Below are 18,384 nucleotides of genomic sequence, written 5' to 3' on the forward strand. Positions count from 1 at the left end.
TTTATTTAAGAAAGACAAAGGAGAAGCAAAGAATTTATATGCATAGGCTCTATTAATGTTCATTAACAAAATCATAATACTGAAAATTTGGGAGGTTTTAAAGGTCTAGAAGGTCAAACAATATAGTCTTGGGTCTCAATGTTTCATTCAAAATATAGACAACTTAGAATAAAAGACTATGCTGTACTTAGGGAAAAGTGAAAGTGAAATCGCTCAGTCATGTCTGACTCTTTGTGACCCTATGGACTGTAGCCTGCCATGCTCCCCTGTCCATGGGATTTTCCAGGTAAGAATACCGGAGTGGGTTGCCATTTCCTTCTCCAGGGGATCTTCCTGACCCAGGGATTGCACTGTAGGCAGACTCTTTACCATCTAAGCCACCAGGGAAACAAGACTAATATATATGAAACAATATGATTTGACCCAGGTCATGAATATATATGTATAACCTTATACACAAAAGTATTTCATTGTATATCCATGGTATAGTTTGGAATAGGAAGACAGTACTATCTCAAAGGGAGAACTTCCTGAGTGTTCAAAACCTCAAGGAAGGCTTCATAGAGGAAGCAGAAATAGGAGAATCCTACCAAATGGATAGGATTCACTTGGAAAAAGAGAGGGCATTTCAGGATAGGATCTAGAAAAGGCATAACTTACTTTCATGTGGTGAAAGGCTACCTTTTCAATATCCTTTAGGTAAATCACCTAACAAACGAAAATATTCTACCACTGCAGAAGAAGGTAAACTACAATTTCACATCAAAAAGCAAACTCATTTATGCTGTGGTCTATAAGCAATAACTCATATCTGGATTACTAAAAGCTATTAATGAAGTTTTACAAATCTAATTTTATTGCATATTCATATACAGGGTAATTACACATAACATTAAAGATTTATTCCTGGTATCACCACTTCAAAGAAATAAGTTGAAGCTTACCTCAGCAGTTTTCTGAGTTGTTGTAAGTTTAAAACATTCTTTTTCTAAGACATCAAGCTTTGCAAGTTTTGCATGAAGCTTCATATGATCCTGTTCTTTTTCCCTTTGAAGCTGGGCCTGGAAAAGAAAAAAACAAAACCTAAGTTTGGCAAGTGAAGCCGATTGCTCAAGAATAATACAATTTCTGAGAATTCAAAGCACAACATAAATTGTCATAAGAAACACATAACAAACATGCACATACTTTAGGTACTTTGAAAGCAAAAAAAAAAAAAAAAACAAGAGAAAATAAAATCCTTTTCAAAAACAAAGAAACTGTGCAAAAAAATATATTAGATCAATGGAACAAAATCTTCTATGTATCTTTATATAACATTTCTACTATGGAAAACATCATCAGTGAAACATAGTAAATAAACAAGGTGTTATCACAAGGTGATCAAACCTACTTATTGACTTACCCTCTCTCTAACTATAACATAGAAAAGCAGCTATCAAAGGACTAAAGCATACAGAGAACTTGAAGAAAAGGAAAGTTATACATATATATTTACTGGTGTTGAGTTGCTAAGTTGTGTCCAACTCTGCGACACCATGGACTGTATAAAGACTGCCAGGCCACTCTGTCCATGGGATTTCCTAGGTAAGAATACTGGAATGAATTGCCATTTCCTTCTCCAGGGGATCTTCCTGATCTAGGGATTGAACTTGTGTCTTCTGCACTGGCAGGTAGATTCTTTATTGCTGAGCCACCAAGGAAGCTCTACACATATATATGCATACCTATGCATTGTCTTATAATGGTATTTATTACCACACTAATGCAAGATGTTAATGACAGGGGCAACTGTGAGGGGGCAAGAAGTATATGAGAATTTTCAGTATTATCTGACAAATCTTCTATAAACTTAAAACTGCTCTAAAAAATAGTTTATTAAAAATAAAAAAACTGAAACAACAAATAAATAGAGTTTTGGTGACCTGTGGTCTAACATTCTATTGGAGTTACAGAAGGAGAAGAGAGAGAAGTCAGACAAGAATAATTATTTGAAGGCTAATACCTAAAAATGTTCCAATTCTGATGAAAAATATTAACTGACAGATTCAAGAATCTAAAATGAACAAACAAAAAATAACCCAAGCAGAATGAATACAAAGAAAACCACATTTGGGCATATTATCAAATGGTTGAAAACCAGTGATAAAAGGGAAAAAACAGCCTAAGAAATAACACACTATACACAGAGGAATGAAGATAACAATTCTCATTAGAAACTATGAAATCAGGCCTCTCTGGTGGTCCAGTGGTTGAGGATCTGCCTGCCAATACAGGAGACGTGAGTTCAGTCCCTAGTCTAGGAAGATTCCATATGTCACAGAGCAACTAAGTCCATGCACCACAACTACTAAGCCAGCGCTCTACAGCTCAAGAGTCACAACTTCTAAGCCCATGCACTGCAACTACTGAAGCCTGTGCACCCTAGAGCCTGAGCTCTGCAACAAGAGAAATTATCGCAATGAGAAGCCCACAAACTACAACTAGAGTAGTCCCCACTCTCCACAACTAGAGAAAGGCCATGCACAGCAATGAAGACCCAGCACAGCCAAAAGTAAATAAATAAATCTTGGGGGGGAAAAAAAAATCAACTAGAATTTTATACCCAGTGAAACTATCCTTCAACAATGGTGGTGAAATAAAGCCTTTTCCAGACAAATACATGCTAAGAGAATTCCCAGCATACTTTAAAAAGCACTAGAAATAGTAAAAATGTGGATAAATATATATTACTTCTTATTTCTTAATTTTCTTTAAAGGAAAATTGATTATTTAAAGGAGAAACAGAAACAATGTATTGTGAGCTACATAACACACATAGAAATAAAATGTATGAAAAGTGTAGCACAAAGGGGGACAAATGGAATCATTATGTAGTAGGATCTTGTATTACATGTGAAATATTTTAATGCTAATTCATGATAGACTGTAGTACATTAAGAATACATAACTTTAACCTATACAGTAGCTGCTAAAAAAGAGAAGGGGAAAAATACCTGGAGAAAGAGAAGTCAGCAAAATCTAAGAAGAAACCACTAGGGAATAGGGAACTTAAAAAATATTTTTGGTTGAAAGAATGAAAATACAAAATGTCGAAATCTTTGGGATGCAGGTAAAGCACAGTTTAGAGGGAACTTGATAGTTTTTAATCACAATATATTACATTTAAAAAGAAATAATAAAACTTCAGTTATTCAAATTGCAGTTATAATTTACTTTCAGATCTATCAATAAGAATTAGAATATTTAGTACAGCTTGAGTTTGAGGTTCTTTGCTTAGTAATTATATAACACTGTCTTTTCACAGGCCATTTAAAAAAGTTCATCTTCATTTCCCAGCCCTCTTATCCTATTAACTGGAAGCAGCCAAGACTAAAGCAGTTCTTTAACTGAATAAACTCTCTAACAAAAAAAAAAAAAAAAGGAATAATAAAGTTTTAAAATCAATAATCTAAGTTTCCAACATCCAAAGCTAGGGAAAAAATAGCAAATTAAATCCTACATTAGTAGAAGGAAGGAAATAATAAAGATAAAGTGGAAATCAATGAAATAGAAAATAAAAGTTTTTATAAAGATTTATTTTTTAAAATCTATAAAATTTATAAAGTGATATGTAGGTTGATAGTTTTAAAAAGAGCACAAATACAATTTACTAGTATCAGGAATACAAGAGGGAACATCTCTAAAGACACAAGAAAAACAGATAATCTGAGTAGCCAAATCTCTGTTATAAATAAACTGAACTTATAATTAAACACTAGATATTTAAAGAAAACTTCAGTCCCAGATAGCATCTATCAAATTTGAACTCTATCAAACATTTAAGGAGGAAATAAAACTATTCTTATACAAGGTCTTTCAGAAAATAGAAGGAATCTTCCCAACTAATTTTATGAGGTCAAACAAAATCATAATACCAAAATGAGACATTGTGAGAAAAATACAAACGAAGATGGTTTAAGGACGAAGTCACAAAAATTGTTAAGTGAAATCTTTGCAAGCTGAATCAAGCAATATAGAAAAATGATACTACATCAAGATCGATTGAGGCCTATATCAGGAATGCAATGTTGGTTAACATTTGAAAATCAAACAATGTAACTTACCATGTTAACAGAAGAAATGAGAAAAATCATATGACCCTTTCACTAGATGTATAAAAAGCAAATCGCAAAATCATTCACAGTAAAAGTTTCCAGCAAACTAAGAATAGAAAGTAATTTCCACATTTGATAAGGGATAACTATGAAAAACCTAGAGATAATAGTCTAGTGAAAGACTAGCATCTTTCTCCCAATGACCAGAAACAAAACAAGGATGTCAGTCTTTACCACTTCTAATTAACACTGTACTAGCCGCAATAACCAGTGCAAGAAAGTACAAAAAACAAAAGCCATAAAAATTGAAAAGGGAAAAATAAAACTTTATTTATTCATAGATGACATGATTATGTATATAGAAAATCCCTAGAAAATACTGAGTTCCAGAAACAGACTTGATCTATCTTTGTCAACTGTTTGTTGACCAAGGTGCCCAATCAATTTAATGGGAGAAAAGAAATCTTTTAACAAATGGTGCTGGGACAATTGGGCATCCACATGGAAAAAATTTAACCTTGAATAATTTTTTCTCACTATACAAAAATTAATCCCAGATGGATCATAGAACAAAATGAAAATTAAGAGCTTTTAGAAGAAAATATTTTGGAAAATACTTTGATAGTTTCTTATAAAAATACACCTACCCCGTGGTTCAGTAATTCTACTATAATTTCTCTTTATCTAAGAGCAATTAAAACATATGGTCACAAAAAAGTTTGTACAAGAATATTTGAAGTATCTTTACTTACAACACCTCCAAACTGGAAAAAAGGTCAAATATCCATCAAATGAAAAATGGATAACCAAATTGTGGCATATCTATATAATGAAATTCTACACAGCAATAAAAGGAATGAACTACTGATACATGTAACAACATGGATTAATCTAAAAAACTGTATGTGAAACCAAAGAACCAGACACAAAAAGAACATTTTCTATCATCCAATTTATATGAAGTTCAAGGACAGGTAAAATTAATCTGAAGCAAAATAAATCAGAATAGTAGTTGCATTGTTAGGAGGTGGGGAGAGAGCAGGGAATAACTTGGCAGAGATATAAGAAAATTTCTGGGGTGATAAAAATGTTCCTTTATTTGGTAGCACTGCAGATTACATTAGCATATTCATTTATCAATAATCACTGAACTACTGTATATTGTCAACCTTGCTTATTTAACTTATATGCAGAGTACATCATGTGGAATGCCAGGCTGGATGAAGCACAAGCTGGACTCAAGGCTGCCAGGAAAAATATCAATAACCTTAGGTATGTAAATGACACCACCTTTATGGCAGAAAGCAAAGAAGAACTAAAGAGCCTCTTGATGAAAGTGAAAGAGGAGAGTGAAAAAGCTGGCCTAAAACGCAACATTCAAAACACTAAGATAGTAGCATCTGGTCCCATCACTTCACAGCAAACAGATGGGGAAAAAGTGCAAACAGTTGACAGATTTTATTTTCCTGGGCTCTAAAATCACTGCAATGGTGACTGCAGCCATGAAATTAAAAGACACTTGCTCCTTGGAAGCAAAGTTATGACCAACCTAACAGCATATTAAAAAGCAGAGACCTTATTTTGCCGACAAAGGTCTGTCTAGTCAAAACTATGGTTTTTCCAATAATCATGTATGTTATGTGAGAGTTGGACCATAAAGAGAGCTGAGTACCGAAGAATTGATGCTTTTCAACTGTAGTGTTGGAGAAGACTTTTGAGAGTCCCTTGGACTGCAAGGAGATCCAACCAGTCCATCCTAGAGGAGATCAGTCCTGGGTGTTCATTGGAAGGACTGATGTTGAAGCTTAAACTCCAATACTTTGGCCACCTCATGCGAAGAGGTGACTCACTGGAAAAGACCCTGATGCTGGGAGAGAATGGGGGCAGGAAAAGGGGACGACAGAGGATGAGATGGCTGGATGGCATCACCAACTCGATGGACATGAGTTTGAGCAAGCTTCAGGAGTTGGTGAAAGACACGGAAGCCTGGTGTGCTGCTATTCGTGGGATCGCAAAGAGTCGGACACGACTGAGCAACTGAACTGAACTGAACTGAACTGTGATTTCTTTTATCCTGCAAAATGCCTCTTCATAACTTTGCCCATTTTTCTACCACTGCTTTGTACTTTTTGTATCTTGCTTAAGAAATCTCTCTTAACTCCAAGGTCATAAAGGCATTATTCTGTATTTTCTTATAAAAATTCTAAAGTTAACATATAAGTCTTTAATCCATCTGGAATTTATTTTTGTGTACAATGTGTGGTAGGGATCCAATTTCTTTCTTTTTCTCTCACATAGATAATCAATTTCCCCCACATATTTACTGAAGTCTAGAATTTCAATAATGTTATGCAATGGCATCCTTGTTTTATATTGTCTTTCCATATAAACGGGTCTGACTATACCCTAATCCTTTATTCTGTCAGTCCACACAAATATCATGCTAATTTTGACAGTATCAATATGTCATAGGGCAAGACCTCATCTTATTCTTCTTCAGAATAGCTTGGCTACTTTTGGACCTTTCCTTTTCATATAATTTTAGAATCAACTTTTCTAGTTCCTTGAGAAACCTATTAAATACTTGGCCCATTAAAATCCAGTATTGACTGGTACTTCTACCCATTTTTAACATAAAGCAAAGATCTTAGAACACTTAAACTGTATTTATCAGTTCTAATTTATAAGTTATTATTCTCATTAATTTTAATCCTTTATATATATTTAAATATATAAAATAAAACATAATTATTGCTGTTATATATTTATTTACCTATATATTTACCATCTTCATTGTTCTTCATTCCTTCCTGCATCTCTGACCTTCTATCTAAGATACTCTTCCTTCTGTCTGAATGATACCTTCAGTGTTTCCTTTAGAATGTACTTCCTAGTAACAAATTACCTCAGATTTGGTCAGTCTTAAAATGTCTTCACTTCACCTTTATTTCTGGAGGATATTTTCACCAGGCATTGGACTCTAGACTGACAGTTATTTTCTTTTAATATCTTAATTATAATCAGTTGTTTTCTTCCAGATTCAGTATTTTCTATTGAGAAGTCAGCTGTCAATTTAATTGTTGTCCTTTTGAACATAACCTTTTATTTTCCCCAGCAGCTTTTAGGATTTTATTCTTGTCTTATTATTTATTTTATTTATTTTTGCTGCTTTGGTTTTATAGGGTTTCTTAAATCTGTGGTGTGATTATTTTTTTAGTCAATTTTTTAACTTCCCAGCCATTATATCTTCAAACATTGTTTCTGTCCTATTCTCTCTCTTTTCCTTTTGGAATTCCAATCACACATAAATTTGACCTCACTCTAACTTATGTCTCTTGTTCTCTTTTCTAAGCTTACCATTGTTTTGTCTCTTCATTGATCTGGATGGTTTCATCTGCTAATTCACTAATTATCTCTTCTGATTTGCTGTTAGATGCACCATTAAGTTCTCAATTCCATTTATTGTATTTTTTTTACAATATTGCAATTTTTATTTGGTTCCTTTTCAAATCTGCTGTGCCATTTTATGGTTTCTAATGTTCTGTTGAAAATTTTGATTCTATTTTCTATCTCATTGATTATATCAAGTGTAATTATTTTAAAGTCTGTATCTTCTAGAGCCAGGATCTAGCTGGAGCTAACTTGTGAGAGTGTTTATATATAGTCTGTTAAGTATGCTATTTCTTTTGATAGTGTTATCTCCTTCTGCCTGGTCATCTTTCATTGCAAAGTTTCTCACTGTGTAGAAGAAAGGTTTATAGAAATAATTTGAGGACCCTGGGAACGTTAGCCATTAAGGATCACTTTAATCCAATTTCAGGGACTAAGATTTTCTAGATTACTCTGATAATCTAGAGCTGAGCTGTAATCTATCTTGTTTTCCTTTTTGTTCATCATTACAAAGCATTCAGAGCACAGAATATTTACCAGGGTTCCTACCCTTGGCAGATCTTGAACTCTTAACTTTAACTTCTTTAGCCCCATAATGAGGCTTTCAAAAGCACTATTTAGCCTTTCAACTGACTCTTCTGGAATCAAAAATGTCCTAAAAAGGAAGGGACCCAAAGCCAACCACTCTGGAGGTCAACTTCTTTGAATTTAACTATGCACACATACTTCTTTTCTTTTTTAATATTCTGTCCAGTGTTTGTGTTTCCTCTATAGAAAAGTTGGTTCAAATGACTTAGTGTGCATCACTGTAACCGGAAATTTCCTACATACAGCTTTATATCCTATTTAAATTACAATATGACAATTTTCCCATGACATTAAATATTCTTCAAAAACATATTATATTACTATAGAAAACATAGTCACCTGTTGTTCTAGGATCATATTCTTCTCTCGTTCTACATTGAGAACCATTCTCTTTGTATATTCTAGTTGCTTCTCTAGGAGGATGCAGCGAGACTGGGCTGAGCTTAACTGCATACTTATATCTATGAAAAAGAAAAAGTAATAATGAATCATATCAGCGAGTTATCACAAGACATGTATTATATGAATTCAATCAAAAGTCAGAAGTTCAAAACTTCTTTACTTCTAAATAATGACTCTCCGGAAATTAACATAAAATTTGTGAATATCTTATTAATTATATATAACTAATTTAACGCTGACTCATAAAGACCCAGAGAGTATACTTCTGAAAGGGAAGGATGTCAGTGACTTGTGGGATCACAAAAACCTGGCTATTCCTGGGAAATAATATCATCTGGAAAATAGAGGACCTAAGGGAACATTTCATATAAAGATAGGCACAATAAAGGACAGAATGGTAAGGACCTAAGAGAAGCAGAAGATATTAAGAAGAGGTGGCAACAATACACAGAAGAACTATACAACAAAGATCTTCATGACCCAGATAATCATTATGGTGTGATCACATACCTAGAGCCAGACATCCTGGAATGCAAGGTCAAGTGGGCCTTAGGAAGCATCACCACGAACAAAGCTAGTGGAGGTGATGGAATTCGAATTGAGCTATTTCAAATCCTAAAAGATGCTGTGAAAGTGCTGTACTCAATATGCCAGCAAGTTTGGAAAACTCAGCAGGGGGCATCGGACTGGAAAAGGTCAGTTTTCATTCCAATCCCAAAGAAAGGCAATGCCAAAGAATGCTCAAACTACCGCACAACTGCACTCATCTCACACACTAGCAAAATAATGCACAAAATTCTCTAAGTGAGGCTTCAACAGTACGTGAACCATGAACTTCCAGTTGTTTAAGCTGAGTTTAGAAAAGGCAGAGGACCCAGAGGTCAAATTGCCAACATCTATTGGATCATCAAAAAATCAAGAGAGTTCCAGAAAAACATCTACTTCTGCTTTATTGACTATGCCAAAGCTTTGACTGTGTGGATCACAATAAATTGTGGAAAATTCTTAAGAGATGGGAACAGTAGACCATCTGACCTGCCTCCTCAGAAATCTGTATGCAGGTCAAGAAGCAACAGTTAGAACTGGACATGGAACAACAGACTGGTTCCAAATTGGGAAAGGAGTATGTCGAGGCTGTATATGATCACCCTGTTTATTTAACTTATATGCAGAGTACATCATGAAAAATGCTGGACTGGATGAAGCACAAGCTGGAAGCAAGACTGCTGGGAGAAATATCAATAACCTCAGATGTGCAGATGACACCACCCTTATGGCAGAAAGTGAAGAAGAACTAAAGAGCCTCTTGATGAAAGTGAAAGAGGAGAGTGAAAAAGTTGGCTTAAAGATCAACATTCAGAAAACGAAGATCATGGCATCTGGTCCTATCACTTCATGGGAAACAGATGGGGAAACAGTGGAAACAGTGGCTGACTTTATTTTTCTGGACTCCAAAATCACTGCAGATGGTGTTTGCAGCCATGAAATTAAAAGATGCTTACTCCTTGGAAGGAAAGTTATGTCAAACCTATACAGCATATTAAAAAGCAGAGACATTACTTTGCCAACAAAGGTTCATCTAGTCAAGGCTGGTTTTTCCAGTGGTCATGTATGGATGTGAGAGTTGGACTATAAAGAAAGCTGAGCGCAGAAGAATTGATACTTTTGAACTGTGGTGTTGGAGAAGACTCTGGAGAGTCCCTTGGACTGCAAGGAGATCCAACCAGTCCATCCTAAAGGAGATCAGTCCTGGGTGTTCACTGGAAAGACTGATGTTGAAGCTGAAACTCCGATACTTTGGACACCTGATGCAAAAAGCTGACCCATTGGAAAAGACCCTGATGCTGGGAAAGATTGAGGGCAGGAGGAGAAGGGGACAACAGAGGATGAGATGGTTGGATGGTATCACCAACTCAATGGACATGGGTTTGGGTAGACTTCGGGAGCTGGTGATGGAGAGGGAGGCCTGGTGTGCTTCGGTTCATGGGGTCACAAAGAGTTGGGCACAACTGAGCAACCGAACTGAACTGAATAATACATGAATTTTGTTGGTATTCTGAAAATACTATAATTCCTAAATACAACTTGTGTAAAAACTTAATTTTTCTTTTAATCTCAATAATTTATGAACTGGGATAACAGATAATATACAGGCAAGTTTAAAATTATATCCATTTAGTGCAATGGCACCCTACTCCAGTACTCTTGCCTGGAAAATCCCATGGACGGAGGAGCCTGGTAGGCTGCAGTCCATGGAGTCGCTAAGGGTCGGACACGACTGAGCGACTTCACTTTCACTTTTTACGTTCATGCATTGGAGAAGGAAATGGCAACCCACTCCAGTGTTCTTGCCTGGAGAATTCCAGGGACGGGGGAGCCTGGTGGGCTGCTGTCTCTGGGGTCGCATGGAGTCGGACACGACTGAGATGACTTAGTAGTAGTAGTAGTAGTAGTAGTAGTAGCGCAAATATCAAAATATCTGAGAACAAGCCCACAAGGTTTGAACACATATAAGAACAAAGATATTGAGTAAACCTTAGACTGGGCTTTTTATTTTCAAGTTGTAAACTTTGGTAACCTCTTCCTTCTGAGAATTATTGAATTTTCTTACCTTTTTTCTGCTTTATCAGTTCCTCGTGTGCCAGATTTCTCTCACTTGTTTCATTCTCCAAGGCCTTTTTATATTGTGCCGCTTCTCTGGAAAGAATGTTCAGGTTATCTTCAGCTTGTGTTCTCTCTAACTCTAAACGATGAATCTTTTCCTGAAGAGTTTTTAATGCTAAAATAAGAGCTGTTGAAAAAATTGTCTTGATATTTTAAGTGAGAATTTTTGAGCACTTATAATCATAGCAGCATATAAAAGTGAGCAGTATATTTTTGTTACTTAAGTAAAAAAGAAAAAGCAATTTATATTCCTTATAAAAAAGAAAAATGACTAAAATTCTAAAGAGGGACAAATTCTAACACGTCTTATAAAAATAATATATTTATGATTATATTTAGTAATTTTCTAAGTTTGAGATGTAAGAAAGCTAATAATCACATTTTAATTTAAGAAAGCAAATATGTTCAAAACATATGCAAAAAAGATATATATGTATATATGTGTGTGTATATAGAGAGAGGGAGAGAGTGAGAGAGACAGGAGTGTGGGAGGAAGGGAAGAAGCAGGTGAAGAAGGCAGGAAGAGAGGGAGCATGGGAGAAAGGAGGGGAAATTTGAGGCATACAAGTCTGAGCATGGATAAGGAAAATTAAAATATGCTGTTCACTAATTAACAAGGAAATTTAGGTTTAAAGTTAAAAATTTTCTCAGTTCTTGATGTATTCAGTTTCAGTCAAATCACATTTATTGTTTCTTTGTCCAAGATATTATGTTAATTATTAGGACATATGAGGTAGAACATTGCTTCTTCCATCAAGAAAAAATTACAATCTAGTGGTTTAACTGATGTCAGGCTTGAAAGATTGTGATACACATGTACTACTATAATTATTATTCAGATACATTAATATCTTCATAATTCAGATAAGCTCGAGTTATAAAATTTTCAAATATTATCTTATATGTTCTTTTCAGTTACAACTTCAAATTGTAAAACTAGAGATGAATGGAATATAAATAAATGTTCAAGATTAACTTTCATATAGTTCATATCCAATTAGAAAGATGTTTGTTAGAGATTATTGTTTGATTTGGATCAATATTTCTTGTAGTTGCTTTGTCCACAAAGCTATAGTCTATTTATAATGGCAACCATTATTATAAAAGATTAAAAAACACGACTATCAGCATCTTAGAAAGTAATGTATATGGTACAGATATGCCTGGAATCATAAATGTTTTTCTAATTCAATTTTAAGATTCTCCTAAACTTATATTTTAAAAGTTATAATACTTGTATCTTATAGTTACTCCAATGAACTGGATTCATGAAGAATTTTCAAGGGTAATTTTGGATGCAATTTCTGAATTTAATCCTTGAATAAGATTAAAATCAACTTAATTCTTTAATATTCTAACCATCTTATTCATTAGAAGGATTCTCCAAATCTGACCTTTTATTCTTCAGAATATTTTCCTATTTTTAATGACATTTTAAAGATAAATCTGCAATATGTGCCTAGCTGTTTATATTAATCTTCATCTTATAGCAAAGAAGCCAAAATAAAAAATGTTAAGTAACTTAAATTTACAGAAACTTTAAGCAACAGAGTCAAAATTAGCATTTTACTAAGATTAGTTAAACACACAATCATCTTATTTTCTACATAAAAATGAAAAGTTTTATATAACATGCTTCCTAATTTCCCTAATTTTAAATATGATTTTTTATTAGCATTACCTTGGCTATTTGGACTACGAAGCATTTGAGAAGATGTAAGTTCTAAGTTCACAGAGTAGTGAGTCTGAGATGATTCATCACTCCGAGTGATGGATGGAACACACACTCTTTCTGGGGGTTTAAGATAGCTTCCGACTATACTATGCATTAATTCAGAATCCATTATCTGTAGAGAATAAAGGAAAGATATAGTATAGCATCATTTTTTTCCTATGTGAATAACAAAGATATCAGAAAAAATTCAGGTGGAAGTTTTAACATAAATATATAGTCATATACTGTGGAATTGTGTTTTTATAAAGTTTATTATCACAAGTTCAACCATAATAAGTTCACTAGTAAAAGAAAAAAATGACGATTTACTCTATAAACAGTATAGACAATTCTGCCTGATTCTCAAAGAGTATATGCTCTGAAGTGAGCATTACATGAGTGGTGTGAATTTGCTGGTTTCTCACTTGATTGTAAGATCATCATCTGAGCACTCCTCTACAAAGTTTGACTCTAGCATTCAAACATAAAGTACATATTCTAAAAGACATAACTTTCAAACAGAAGCCACTCATATAATATGATTCTCTAGACTCCAATATGACTTCCTAAGGCATTTTTAAGCGTAATTTTGGATATATCAATTTCTGAATCTAAGCCTTGAATTCTACAACCCTATTTAATGCACTAGCATTCTAGTCAGCTAGTTTTGAAGGATTCCAAATCTAAAAATCTAAAAGAGCTTTATCTTGCCATTTTGAGTTTTTTTTGTATGTTGGCTGGAGAGCCATTTTAAATATCTTAGCAGGTAATTTTTAAAGTTTCCTAAGTCATTTTATTTTTCTTTCTGTAATTTGAATATTTTAGAAATGTATTATACTTAATAGATTATAGTCAATGTTAATAACCACACTGAAACAGAAAATTGTTTATATACAACACAATTCACCAGCACAATTTTTTTTTGCTGTTTCTTTACTATTGTTTTATTTTTATTTTTTTAATTTTTTTATTATTTATTTTTTTTATTTTTTAAACTTTACATAATTGTATTAGTTTTGCCAAATATCAAAATGAATCTGCCATAGGTATACATGTGTTCCCCATCCTGAACCCTCCTCCCTCCTCCCTCCCCATACCATCCCCCTGGGTCGTCCCAGTGCACTAGCCCCAAGCATCCAGTATCGTCACCAGCACAATTTTTAAAAATAACGTTGCTTTAAGGCGGATTCATTTCGATATTTGGCAAAACTAATACAATATTGTAAAGTTTAAAAATAAAATAAAATTTAGAAAACACTAAAATAAATAAATAAATAAAATGTAAATTTATAATTTCTTTATATAAATTAACCTACTTTAATTTTTGAGAATTGCAAGTTTTCATTGACTTCACTACCTTCCCAATTCACAAGGCAAGGGAAGACACTTCCATGACTGTGTTTCCTGTGATGGCAGGAAACATACTTCACTCAACAGGGTTTTCTGCTTAGCCACTGCCATGATGTGTTGTCATCAAGGACATTCTTCATCAGTCTAGATTAGAGGTTATATAGCCTAGGAAGATTTGCCAGAATACTTGATGCTCTTAAATCTTGAAAGGCAATCATTTTTCTATTGTTATCAGCACTGGCTACCATTTACTAAACGTATCTCTGTCTCTCTGGGTTCTTGCTCCTCAGACACTGTCTGCTCCCCATGGGAGACTGCATCTATCTAAACTGTTGTTCCCTCAAAAAATAAGAGAGCAAAGTTAGGTAGAGCCCCAAAGGGCAGATGTTCTGAACATGATTGTACATCTTCAGAGAGAGGGATGTGTTTAAAGCTATCCAAAGAACCTTGGAGTTACTCAAGATACTTGATTTAGTTTTCAGCTCCTGTTGAGTCTCTCCAATAATGAAAAAAATAAAATGTTGGATTAGTCACTATACACTGAAGTCCTTCGGAAGAGTGTCTGCTTCCTCTGTCTCAAATATGGTATTATTTTACTAGACGAATTTTTGCATGAATTAAAAAACAATTTCAAATTAAAAAGTTTTAATGTATATGAAATGATTACTCAGAAGATACCAATAAATTAAAAATTAGACCAAAGTTTATTTAAATTAAGTGTGTAAACACATCTGAAAGTAGGCATAAGCAGAATAAAAACCCACTAGAGGTTATGATGAAAAGAAAAAGGAAACAATAAATGAGAGAAAAGTGCCATGAGTTCTCACAAACTTGGGGTTCCAGCTTAAGCCTTATAACCTAGTCCTATATTGTAAGTGAGTGCTTAAAAACTGTTGTTCAGTTGCTAAGTCATGTTTGACTTTTTGCAGACTTCTGGACTATGGCATGCCAGGCTCCTCTGTCTTCCAATATCTCCCTGAGTTTGCTCAAATTCATGTCCATTGAGTCAGTGATGCTATCTAACCATCTCATCCTCTGCCACCTTCTTCTCCTTTTGCATTCAATCTTTCCTAGTATCAGGGTCTTTTGCAATGAGTCAGTTCACATCAGTGGTCCAAAGTATTGAAGCTTCAGCTTCAGCATCAGTCCTTCCGATGAATACTCAGGGTTGATTTCTTTGGGACGGACAGGTTTGATCTCCTTGCTGTCTGAGGGACTCTCAAGAATCTTTCCCAGCACCACAATTCGAAATAATCAATTCTTCAGTGCTCAGCCTTCTTTATGGTCCAACTCTCAGATCCATACATGACTCTGGAAAAACCGCAGTTTAGAACATACAGACTTTTGTCAGCAAAGTGATGCCTCTGCTTTTTAATATGCTATCTAGGTTTGTCATAGTTCTCCTTCCAAGGAGCAAGAGTCTTAATTTTAACGGCTGCAACCACTGTCTGTGGTGATTTTGGAGCCCAATAAAACCTGTCACTGCTTCCACTTTTTCCCCCCTTCTATTTGCCGTGAAGTGATGGGATTGGATGCCATGATCTTAAGGTTGTTTGAATGCTGAGTTTCAAGCCAGCTTTTTCACTCTCCTCTTTACATCAAAAGGCTCTTTAGTTCCTCTTCGCTTTCTGCCATTAGAGTGGTATCATCTGCATATCTGAGGTTGTTGGTATTTCTTCTGGCAATCTTTTTTTATTTATTTTTATTTTATTTTTAAACTTTACAATATTGTATTAGTTTTGCCAAATATCGAAATAGATTCGCCACAGGTATACATGTGTTCCCCATCCTGAACCCTCCTCCCTCCTCCCTCCCCATACCATCCCTCTGGGTCGTCCCAGTGCACCAGCCCCAAGCATCCAGTATCGTGCATCGAACCTGGACTGGCAACTCGTTTCATACATGATATTTTACATGTTTCAATGCCATTCTCCCAAATCTTCCCACCCTCTCCCTCTCCAACAGAGTCCATTAGACTGTTCTATACATCAGTGTCTCTTTTGCTTCTGGCAATCTTTATTCCAGCTTGTGATTCATCCAGCCTGGCATTTCACTGATGTAGTCCGCATAGAAGTTAAATACGCAGGGTGACAATGTGCAGCCTTGTCATACTCCTTTCCCAATCTGGAATCAGTCAGTTGCTCTATGTCCAGTTTTAACTGTTGTGTTTTGACCTATATACAGATTTCTCAGGAGGCAGGTAAGATGGTCTGGTACTTCCTTTTCTTTAAGAATTTTCCACAGTTTGCTGTGATCCACACAGTTAAAAGTTTAAGCATAGTCAATGAAGCAGAAGTAGATGGTTTTTCTGGAACTCCCTTGCTTTCTCCATGATTCAACAAAATGTTGGCAATTTGATCTCTGGTTTCTCTGCCTTTTCTTAATCCAGCTTGAACATCTGGAAGTTCTCAGTTCACGTACTGCTGAAGCCTAGCTTGAAGGATTTTGAGCATAATCTTGCTAGCATATGAAAAGAGTGCAATTGTATGGAAGTTAGAACATTCTTTGGCATTGCTCTTCTTTGGGATTGGAATGAAAATTGACCCTTTCCAATCCTGTGGCCACTGCTGTTTTCCAAATTTTCTGGCATATTGAGTGCAGCACTTTAATAGCATCCTCTTTTAGGATTGGAAATAGTTCAGCTGAAATTCCATCACCTGCGCTTGCTTTGTTTGTAGTAACGCTTCCTAAGGCCCAATTGACTTCACACTCCAGGATTTCTGGCTCTAGATGAGTGACCTCGCCATTATGGTTATCCAGGTAATTAAGACATTTTTTGTACAATTGTTCTGTGTATTCTTGCTATATCTTCTTAATCTCTTTTGCTTCATTTAGGTCCTTACCGTTTCTGTCCTTTATTGTGCCCATCCTTGCATGAAATGTTCCCTTGATATCTCCAGTTTTCTTGAATAGATCTCTGGTCTTTCCCATTCTATTGTTTTCCTCTATTTCTTTGCATTGTTCATTTAAGAAGGTCTCTTATCTTTCCTTGCTATTCTCTGGAACTCTGCATTCAGTTGGGCATATCTTTCCCTTTCTCCCTTGCCTTTTGCTTCTCTTCTTTTCCTCAGCTATTTGTAAAGCCTCCTCCTCCAATCACTCTGCCTCTGTGGATTTCTTTTTCTTGGGGATGGTTTTGGTTACCACCTCCTATATAATATTATGAACCTCTGTCCATAGTTTCTCAGGCACTCTGTCTACCAGATATAATCCCTTGAATCTATTTGTTATCTCCACTGTAATCATAAAGGATTTGATTTAGGTCATACCTTAATGCCCTAGTGGTTTTCCCTACTTTCTTCCATTTAAGTCTGAATTTTGCAGTAAGAAGTTCATGATCTGAGCCAGTCAGCTCCAGGTCTTGCTTTTACTGACTGTATAGAGTTCTTCCCTCTTTGGCTGCAAAGAACATAATCAACCTGATTTTGGTACTGACTGAAGCTGAGGTACCACTGCATAAAGAAACTATCCCCCACCTGGAGAATGTGTTAGACAAAAAAACTTAACTGCAAAGCATTTTCACTTGCTCTTGAGGGAAGCAAATGTTCCCAAATGGTCTGTTTAAACAACCAATGTCTATATTTGCTGGTGGCTGACTGTGCCATCATTATTGCATAATCCCAAAGGACTACTAGGGAGACAGCATTTAGGAGGCAATCAGAGATACTACAAGAGGGTCTTGAAACAGAGGACTCTCTGGTATTTCGCTGGTAATACTTGGTAATTTGCTGGTAATTCTTTCAGTTTAGATTTTTCTTTAGAGAGACTGGAGAAAGGTCAATAGTTCTGTTTCTTTTATCCGGTTTTCTTTGTGTATGCATATAGGAAAAGGCAATGGCACCCCACTCCAGTACTCTTGCCTGGAAAATCTCATGGACGGAGGAGCCTGGTGGGCTGAGTCGGACATGACTGAGCGACTTCACTTTCACTTTTCACTTTCATCCATTGGAGAAGGAAATGGCAACCCACTCCAGTGTTCTTGCCTGGAGAATCCCAGGGATGGGGGAGCCTGGTGGGCTACCGTCTGTGGGGTCACACAGAGTCGGACACGACTGAAGCGACTTAGCAGCAGCAGCAGCAGTATACAACCTGGAGAAGGCAATGGCACCCCACTCCAGTACTCTTGCCTGGAAAATCCCATGGACGGAGGAGCCTGGTTGGCTGCAGTCCATGAGGTCC

General features: G+C 35.5%; 1 protein-coding gene across 7 annotated transcripts in view; it reads right to left on the reverse strand.

Moving 5' to 3' along the window:
* The window catches only part of CEP57L1 (centrosomal protein 57 like 1), an 85,371-nt gene that overhangs the window by 10,512 nt on the left and 56,475 nt on the right, over positions 1–18,384 (reverse strand). For 6 of the 7 annotated variants that reach the window (XR_009495783.1, XM_005210784.5, XM_059889694.1 and 3 more), the window contains 4 exons: positions 12,823–12,988; positions 11,089–11,268; positions 8,415–8,536; positions 945–1,061 (listed from right to left, as the gene is read on the reverse strand). Coding sequence is in view for 6 of the 7 variants with exons in the window: in XM_005210784.5 (XP_005210841.1) it covers positions 945–1,061; positions 8,415–8,536; positions 11,089–11,268; positions 12,823–12,985 (582 nt within the window). In the remaining variant the exon portion in view is untranslated. Of the gene's footprint in view, positions 1–944; positions 1,062–8,414; positions 8,537–11,088; positions 11,269–12,822; positions 12,989–18,384 lie in introns of those variants that run through there. The other variant, XM_024996607.2, reaches the window with a different exon arrangement.

This window comes from Bos taurus, chromosome 9 (assembly GCF_002263795.3).
Source record: "Bos taurus isolate L1 Dominette 01449 registration number 42190680 breed Hereford chromosome 9, ARS-UCD2.0, whole genome shotgun sequence".
In the NCBI taxonomy this organism is placed as follows: domain Eukaryota; kingdom Metazoa; phylum Chordata; class Mammalia; order Artiodactyla; family Bovidae; genus Bos; species Bos taurus.